The sequence below is a fragment of the Penaeus vannamei genome, chromosome 9, assembly GCF_042767895.1.
Source record: "Penaeus vannamei isolate JL-2024 chromosome 9, ASM4276789v1, whole genome shotgun sequence".
NCBI classification, from domain to species: domain Eukaryota; kingdom Metazoa; phylum Arthropoda; class Malacostraca; order Decapoda; family Penaeidae; genus Penaeus; species Penaeus vannamei.
Window position 1 is genome coordinate 41,638,638 of NC_091557.1, and position 10,000 is coordinate 41,648,637.

General features: G+C 38.4%; 1 protein-coding gene across 2 annotated transcripts in view; it reads left to right on the top strand.

The window, feature by feature from the left end:
- The window catches only part of LOC113800506 (tyrosine-protein phosphatase 10D), a 34,660-nt gene that overhangs the window by 7,526 nt on the left and 17,134 nt on the right, over positions 1–10,000 (top strand). For both annotated transcript variants that reach the window (XM_070125771.1, XM_070125772.1), the window contains exons 2-6: positions 666–729; positions 3,262–3,409; positions 4,043–4,172; positions 7,088–7,287; positions 9,301–9,427. In XM_070125771.1, coding sequence (XP_069981872.1) covers positions 666–729; positions 3,262–3,409; positions 4,043–4,172; positions 7,088–7,287; positions 9,301–9,427 — 669 coding nt within the window. The remainder of the gene's footprint in view (positions 1–665; positions 730–3,261; positions 3,410–4,042; positions 4,173–7,087; positions 7,288–9,300; positions 9,428–10,000) is intronic.

Below are 10,000 nucleotides of genomic sequence, written 5' to 3' on the forward strand. Positions count from 1 at the left end.
ATTGAAAATACATAGAGGGCTGTGCATAGCCATGGTGATCTCACTAAAAACAGACCGAAAGATAGATTATACGAGTTGAATAAGTAACAAATGTGTCTTAGATATAAAAGGACCGAAAAGTAGATTTTGCGAACGTAAACATGTGTAACAAAACATACCTGAAAGAAATAAAGAAAAAAAAAAAAAACGAAAACGGTGACATGGATAAAAGGATAAAAAAGTGGTAGACTAAGAACGAATAAAAGTGGACTGAAGGCGAGTCGAAAGGAAAATGGATTTACATCACCAATGTGGCGACGCGACAGGAAGTTGGTATAAAAAGAAAATAATAATAAAAAATAACATAAAAAAGAGAGTTGGATTGAGAATATCTCTCTTCTTGTATGTTGCAAGGGAGCAATGTACCCTGTATCTGTTTTTTTTTCTTTCTTTCTTTTTTGTCTATCTTTATCCATTACTTTCAAGATAATAACAGAACCCAAGCTTCCCAAATCTGTTTTTGCTGTTAATAATAATAATGACAACAATAAAAACAATATCTTACCACAAAAATTAATATTCCACCCAAACGAAAATACTGATCAAATGGACAGTACCAACAACACCTGAACTTCTCAAAATTGTTAATGAATTCCTTAGTATTTTAACCAAATTACTGTTAACAGGATGGGACTACAAGGAAGCTGCCTTAGCTTCGTGTATCTCGTCGCTTATCTCACCCTCGTCCAGGTAAGTCTCCATACTTCACAGGTAAAAGGTGCGAGAGAGATTGAGAGAGATGGGGTGGGAGAAGTTAGAGAGAGAGAGAGAGGGAGAGACAGAGAGAGGGAGCGAGAGAGATTGAGAGAGATGAGAGAGATGAGAGAGATTGAGAGAGATTGAGAGAGAGAGAGAGAGAGAGAGAGAGAGAGAGAGAGAGAGAGAGAGAGAGAGAGAGAGAGAGAGAGAGAGAGAGAGAGAGAGAGGGCGGGAAGGGGGAGAGGGGGGGAGGGAAAGAGAGAGAAAGAGGGGGGGGGAGAGAGAGAAGGGGGAAGGGAGAGAGAGGTCATATGGGTTCGAAACTTTGTCAGTGAGGATATATAAGAAAAGGTACTCTAGGAGATACAGTGGTAAAAAAAAAAGTTTATGGATTACCCGCGAAGAGTAGCAATATGACCGCAATGACCCGGGAAAAGGTCGTAGAAGGGTTATACAGAGGTCAAAATAGTCTCTTCATGCTCTCTCCGTCGCATTCAAAGTACATAGTCATGCATAGTACATACTCAAAGTACATAGTCAAACTAGAGTCATTCAAAGTACATAGCCACAGTCCATAGTCATTATAAGTACATAGTCAGTCAGAGCACATAGCCACAGGCATTTAAAGTCAAACTACATAGTACATAGTCATTATAAGTACATAGTCACAGTAAGTAGTCATTCAAAGTACATAGCCACAGTACACAGTCATTTGAAGTCAATCTACATAGTCAGTCAAGGTACATAGCCACAGCACGCAGTCATTTCACTTCAAACTACATGGTCATTCAAAGTACATAGTCATTATAAGTTCATAGTCACAGTGTGTAGTCATTCAAAGTGCATAGTCATTATAAGTTCATAGTCACAGTACGTAGTCATTCAAAGTGCATAGTCATTATAAGTTCATAGTCACAGTACGTAGTCATTCAAGGTGCATAGTCATTATAAGTTCATAGTCACAGTACGTAGTCATTCAAGGTGCATAGTCATTATAAGTTCATAGTCACAGTACGGTCATTCAAAGTAGTCATTATAAGTTCATAGTCACAGTACGTAGTCATTCAAAGTGCATAGTCACAGTACACAGTCATTTAAAATCAAACTACATACTTATTCAAAATACACCGTCAAACAACGCAGTCACAGTGCATACTCCCTCAAAGCACACAGTACATAGCCTCTCACGGGGGAAAGATAGTGTCAAACCCAGCCGTCGCACAGCCAAATGCCACACACCGACGGACGGAAATTCACAATCGCCCTTGGGACCTTTTATCGTAAGGGGGAAAGTTCAGGATTACCAACATGAGCAAATACTGTGTCTCATTTTTTTTCTAATAAATCAGTCAGGATTGCAGATTCGTTGCTGTCCACACTCGTTATTTATTGATGCATTTTTTTTAAATAATTGGATGATGTTTTGTAATTCTTTGTGAAGGCTGGATGTTTGTCGATAAATGGATATATATGTATATAGATAGATAGATAGATAGATAGATATAACATTTATATAGATACATATATGTACACACACACACACACACACACACACACACACACACACACACACACACACACACACACACACACACACACACACACACACACACACACACACACACACACATATATATATATATATATATATATATATATATATATATATATATATATATATATATATATATATATATATATATATATATATATAGAGAGAGAGAGAGAGAGAGAGAGAGAGAGAGAGAGAGAGAGAGAGAGAGAGAGAGAGAGAGAGAAAGAGGAAGAGAAAGAGAGATAGAAGAGAAAGACAGAGAAAGAGAAAGAGAGAGAGAGAGAGAGAGAGAGAGAGAGAGAGAGAGAGAGAGAGAGAGAGAGAGAGAAAGAGAGAGAGAGAGAGAGAGAGAGAGAGAGAGAGAAAGAAAGAGAGAAATGCGTGGTGAGAGATAGATTAAGAAAGAAAGAAATAGACATATAGACAGAGATAATATAGATAATTAGACAGACATGTAGAAAATAATGTGTGTGGTGAGAGATAGAGAAAGATATAGACAGACAGACAGATAGATAGAGAGGATGAAATGTGAGAGATAGACAGATAGACAAAGAAAGATTTAAATAGATTGACAGAGAGAGATATATTTTTTACTCATTTTTCTTTTACTTTTTGATTTTAATTTCTTTCCATAATTATCATTTTTTATTGCTTTATTATCATTATTATCATTCAATTTCTTCTCTTTTTCCTCTTTTTAGTATTTTTTTCCTTTAACTTTTCTTTTCCTTTTTATTTTTTTGTTTTACTTTTTATTGTTTCCTTTTCTTTACTATTTTGTTTTACTTTCTTTTCATAATTATGTTTTTTATTGTTTCTTTTTCTTTACCTTTTTATTTTACTTTCTTCTCATAATTATTAGTTTTTCTTGTTTCTTTCTCTTTACTTTTTTGTTTTACTTTCTTTCCATAATCATTATTCTTTATCGCTTTATTATCATTCACTATCTTTTCTTCTCCTCTTTTCAGACCCAAGCTACGACAGAACCCCCCACCCTGTCAGCCACTTTTCCCACAGACACGACGACCCCAGAAGAATTCTCGGAGTCGTCAACCACGGAAGATTTTGCGACGACCACAGACTCAGCTGGAACGACCCCGGCGGACACGACCTTTGGTTCGACACTTTGAAGTTCAGAGAAAGAGCGAGAGAGAGGGAGAGAGGGAGGGAAAGGGAAGGAGGGAGGGAGAGAGAGAGAGAGGGAGAGAGGGAGGGAAGGAGGGAGGGAGGGGGAAGGAGGGAGGGGGGAAGGAGGGAGGGGGGGGAAGGAGGGAGGGGGGGAAGGAGGGAGGGAGAGAGAGAGAGACGGAGGGGGGGAAGGAGGGAGGGAGGGAGGGAGGGGGGAAGGAGGGACGGAGGGGGGGAAGGAGGGAGGGAGGGTGGGGGGAGAGAGAGAGGGAGAGGGAGGGGGGGAAGGAGGGAGGGGGGAGAGGGGAGAGAGAGAGGGGGAGGGAGAGAGGGAGGGGGGATGAAGTGAGAGAGAGAGAGAGAGAGAGAGAGAGAGAGAGAGAGAGAGAGAGAGAGAGAGAGAGAGAGAGAGAGAGAGAGAGAGAGAGAGAGAGAGAGAGAGAGAAAGAGATAGAAAGAGATAGAAAGAGATAGAAAGAGAGAGAGAGAGAGCAAGAAAAGAGAAGGAGATCAAAGCGAAATTGAAACGGAAACATAAAAATGAAATAACATCAGAATAACAAATGCACAAACAAACAGCTGATTACCACGTGCATCTTAACAGCCATATATACGTTGCAGATGACCCAGCCACCACTGCCAACTACAGGTCCCTAAATACGCGGAGTTTGTCGTTCAATATAAAATTCGAGGAAGAAGACAGGAATGTGACGGTATCGTGGACAAATATTTCTCCAAATTCTAGTAATAGGTAAGAGAAAGGAAGTGATGTTTCCGGATAAGATATATACTTACCATTCTTGTCACACACACACACACACACACACACACACACACACACACACACACACACACACACACACACACACACACACACACACACACACACACACATACATATCTATCAATATAACTCGAGCCGATATTGGCATCACTGCACACAAAATATCCTGTATGCCTTAAGTAACTTAAATCCTAAATAGATTTCATGATAATGGCGATGTTGTCTGGTATTTCAGGCTAGTTGAAATGGAAAAACTAAGGGTATTTAAATGTCTAAAACTTTCACTGTTTCGTGTTACCGCCACCAGCCTGGCGAACGCTGGCAAGTTTCCTTGGTATGGATGCCCCTAAAGCCGCCGTTATCTGGCAATCGCTCCCTTGCCGTAATTATTTGGGCAACATGGGTATGACGATTGTGGGTATGATCTTGGGGGGGGGGGGGTCTCTGCCCATGTTATATACTACGTTCTCAGTAGGATTGAGATCAGGTGATTCGGGTGGATGTGGCTCATTCTCGGGTTGTTTTCGAAACCGCGGCTGCACGAAACAACTCGTGTGGCTCCTCGGGCAGTTCTCCTGGACGAGATAAAATGCCTCCGGTTTGGGGAAACCGAGGCTCGCACTGGTGGTCGAAACACCTCGTTCAGGGTGTTTATAAATTACACTTATGTCTTAAGTAGATCATTTGGCATTTTGACTTGAGAAGGTGAAAAAAAAAAAAAAATCCGGGTAGGCAGACCCCGTAAACCTGCCGGGCCCAACATCCGCAAAGTCCCCGGATGTCGCCAGCAGAACAAAAGGGGTTCGCATCCCTTGCAGCAGCTATGGCCTGTTTTTTAAAAAGAATAATGAAAATAAATAACTAATAACAAAGTGACTGTGAGGGTGTGACAACTACCTACCGGCCACACCCCCTTCTCAGACCTGTCAGCTGTGAGGAGGGTTGTTACTAAGTATCAAATGGTTTTCATTAGCTCACAGTATTCATGCACTTCACTGCAAGCTTCCTACTGGTCTTCCGTCTAACACATCGACTTGTATTCTTTATAATAACATATACTTGATCTTACTTGACCAAGGGCACCAACTTCTGGCCTTGTCTCGGGTGGACCTAGTTTCTTGGTGTCGCTGGACTTACAGGGACACAGTCGGCTTCGAAAATTTCTAGGGCAAATTTTCGGAAATATCTTGCCGTCAAACATGCGCCTTTTCGTTAATCATAACGTCTGTGCTCCGTAATATGTAAATGATTTACTGAAATTCATATTTCGTTTATCTTGTTAATGCAAAAGCAATGTAAGTAAGATGTCTTCGTTAGCAGTTTCACTATCATTACTAACAGCTTCAAGTCCGATTTCTTCCGCGAAAAATTTAAGTCCGTTTCCTTCCGCGAAAAATGTCAGTTTTCTTCCGCGAAAAAAAATGTTTGTTTTCTTCCGCGGAAAAAAAATATGTCCGCTTTCTTCCGCGATAAAATCTGTCGCCATGAAGGGGAATGAATCGTCTCATATTACAGTAATTTGTTTACAGCAAGCTGGACTGTTTTCGACGAATTCTGAAAGGCGAAGCAGACCAACCTATGGCCAGGGCTGACAGCTTTCCCGTAGTAGCATTTCTACCGTGCTTTAACCATTAGATGGTAAATAAAACGAATATGAATAATGAAATGGAACCGTACACTATCATAAACGAATGAATATTTGATTACAGTAAGGGTCGATAATGATGAATGTAGGATTTCCTGCACTACTTTCTTGTTCATTGCACTGTATAAAACATTATACAGTAGATATGATAAGCTAATAATGTAACAACATAAAATGTACCTGTACCTCTGTACAGAAAATGCATTAGCTGTATAACTTAAGAAAATGCAACAATGAACCAGTAAACTCTATTCAACTAAAAAGTATACGACTATTCATAGTGAGTGTGTTGCAGCGCTGAATGTGTAAAGACATTTTAAGGGACTGTGGCTCTGCCTTTGGTGATGTCCAGCTGGAAGACCCAGCTGAAGTGACATGGGACAAAATTGCCACCGTTATGACGCTCGGTTGTTCCACATCATTTCAGATCATACCAGGATGGTTTCAGAAATTTTCATGTTGAATTTATTTTAACAGGGGAAAATATTTTAATATTGCTCTAAATACTCTCATTTGCATCAAACCACCGGTAGTCTTATAAAATAACAAAGATGCAGCATACAGATTATTTTTTTATATCTAGGTGACGTCACCATCCGTCGGTCGTCTTTTGTTTCCGTTTAGCAGACGAATTTCCGTTGAATTCCAAACCTGACTATGGCTTGCTCGCATTTTTTGTCAAAAATGCACGCACCTCTACTTGGTGTTTCGCCAATGGATAGGCCATTAGGAGTGATGTTTAACAATGGTGATGCGAATGATCTGTGAGGCCTACGTTACTAATATCGCCGTGATCCGAGGCCCCAGCCATATCAACTCCGAAACACTGTCCGAAAACATTATGAAGCTTCATCTTTTCCGAGCTTTAAAAACAGCAAGTATGAACGTTTCCGGATCCGTTCATAGCGAACGTTTTACTTTCATTACTTTAGCGACGTCTTCCACACACACACACAGATATGTTCACACACACACACACACACATATATATGTATGTATGTATATATATATATATATATATATATATATATATATATATATGAATATGTGTACTCGCTAAAAAAAGGCTTTACTCTTTTTAATTTAACAATATGTATGTGCATCTGTGCGTGTGTACACATAATTTCAACTTTTGGAAATCTTCACCCCCCCCCCCCAACCCCCAAATGAAATAAATAAATAAAAAGATTTAAAAAACACACATAACTTCAAATCCAAAATTTTCCTTCCATTGCAGCTACAACGTGACCGTCCATTGCGCAGAGGAAACGGAAGCGGAGACAGAATGCGGGTGTGAGAAATGCGAAGAGATTCATGAAACGACAGAAAACACCTTTTTGACCTTTCGAGCGCGACCTGACACGAACTACAGCATTGAGGTCGTCGATTTGGACTCGAACTACAGTGAGAGAGTTTTTAATCGAACGCGTCCCCAGAGTAAGTGTATTTTTTTGCGTTCTTGCTGTATTTTCTTTAGTGTATTTTGTGTTCTTCCTGTATTTCTTAACTGTGTATTTGTATTTCTCGTTTTCTTTTTCTTCTTCCTGTAATTCATCACCGCATTTTGTTTCCTTCCTGTATTTCTTAACCGTATTTTGTTTTGTATTTCTCCAGTTTTTTTTTTTTCTTCTTCTTCTTTTTCTTTTTCCTTTGTTTTTTTCGTCTTCTTCGTGTAATTCATCACCGTATTTTGTTTTCTTAAAGGATTTTTCTGTTTTGGTATTTGTTTCCTATAATTTTTGAAAGATTTTTTTTTTAAATTACACTAATGTCTTAAGTAGATCATTTGCCATTTTGACTCGAGGAGGGAAAAAAACAAAAAAACAACGGAGTCGCTAAAAATGTAAAAGAGTAAAAGAAAGAAAATATGATAAAAATAAAATGTATTTCCTAAACACGCGTTTCGAAATTTAGGATTATCAAGACCAAAACATTCAAGACACTGAGGTTGAGCAAGTTTCATAATTTAATTCATAAGACTGATCGTTGTTTTTCCATTATATTCCTACAGTCAAAAGGACAAAGAGTTCGTTCAAACAACATACATGTAATGCCCAATATTCCGTTTAAATTATTGTATTTGACTATTGTATTATTGTATTTGTATCTATATATACCTCTCGAGTTTACATTTTTTTTTTTAATTCGTTTTCATATTTCTTGTATAACGTGATTAAGTTCATTTTGGGAATATGTTATCAAAAAGCTTAAATCATTGTCGGATCTGTCATTTCTTTTGGAAAATGGTTAATGTCAAAGTGGGTAGGGATATGTCACAATTTGAAAATTAACAGTAAAATCTGACTCGTAATTTGAGTATTAGATTCTTTTCAAGGTTACTGTTCATCAATTTGTATTCACTTTTTCATGAACCATTACTTACACCATACCCAGCATACGTGATTGTTTAGATCAAAGTAGGTCGTTTAATCAGTGCCTGGCCAAAGCAAAGATGTAGTGAGATTTCTTATATTTACGATTTTTCTACTGTGATCACTAGAAGCCTTACTTTATTTTCGACATGATTTCATAGTTGTAATAATGACAAAAGAAAAAAAAAATAGTATGCAAAATATTAATCCATCCTTCTCTCTATATGTAGTCTCATTTTAAAACTAAAACCTGTTTTTTTTAGTATAAAATCACACAGAATTGACTGTATTGATTTTTTGTATTACACAAGTAACTGCAGGTATATTAAGGCATTAATACATTTTCTTATTGTTTAATAAATTGAATTACATCAGCTTGCAGGCCAGACGACAAGTGATGACACGTGGTATGATAATATTCTTTGTTCACGGCGCTATGGGGGCGGGACCTCCTATATGTCGAGATTGGAAGGACTATTACGTGTCTGCTTGAACACCACATATTCTCAAAGTCACACAAACAAGGAAAAGACTCGGTTTTCTTTCTAACTTTAGCTTTAAACGAGTGGAATGATAAGATATAAGTAAATATTTCTGAAACCAACTCGATACAGTATAGGCCTACATGTCCATTTTTGTTCTGCTGTTATTATTGTTATTAATATTCTTTCCGAGACCATAAGAACACTCAAGGTTTGGGTGTCCGTGCGCAAATATTATTATTATTTGTCCTTTAAATAACAGCCACATTTTTCGTACAGGCTAAGGTGAAAAAAAAGTATGTTGTCTCTTTGCATAATTGAAAAACATTTTTCGAACACAGGACTTCATAAGATGATTATATGAACATTGATAAACGTCCCTGAGATTGGCCTATGATGTTATTTCCTATAGGTGAACTTATTAACCTATCGCCTAGTCGGTTGGGACCCATGATCATAGATACAAAAAACAAAAAATAAAAAGCTTTAACATATCATCACTAATATGACAATCATAATTTTTGTCGTTATATTACCATTATTGTTATTAGAAGTAGTTGTTTATATTCTCAACAGTATTTTTACGATCTTTCCAGAAGTGCTTCAGTTACCATCGGTGAACGCAACAGAGAATAAGACGAGCGTGTATCTTCAGTGGGCGATCGACTGTCCTTACACAGTACCTGGCAATTATTCGATATTCTTCAACGGGACCACGATCGAGTAAGCACTAAAACAACTAAGATAAAAATGTCTTTCACTTCGTCCGCTTTACTAACCCGGTCTTTATATGGAGTCACTTTTTTTTTAATGAGCTGCCACCACTTGCTTCAATCTCTCAGCGTGTTGCTATCCAAGCCCTCCTTTCTTACATCCATTGCTGTTCAATCTCATCATCATCTCTCGGGTCTTCCTCTCCTTCCCAGCATTTCTATATCCAATAGTCTTTTCTCATCACCTCCCCCATCGCTCCACACATGTCCAAAGCATCTCAGAACAGAATACTCCCGTCATCCTAGCAATATTGATTCTTTCCCCTCTTTTTAACTCCAAACATCCCTTACTTATGGGTAATTATCTCCCTTATGGTGTTGCTGCCCATATAGGTCTATAGCCTTTCTCTCTTAATTTCACTGGCAATTTCCTGTTGTCTAAGGCTTATGACACATCTCTACAAATTATCTCTACTGCTTGGATTCTTTTAGTTATTTCTTTCCCTTTACTGCTGTCTGGTGATAAGATGGATCCCGGGCATTTAAATACATCCTCCCTCATCCAGTCCAATTCTTTCTCGTT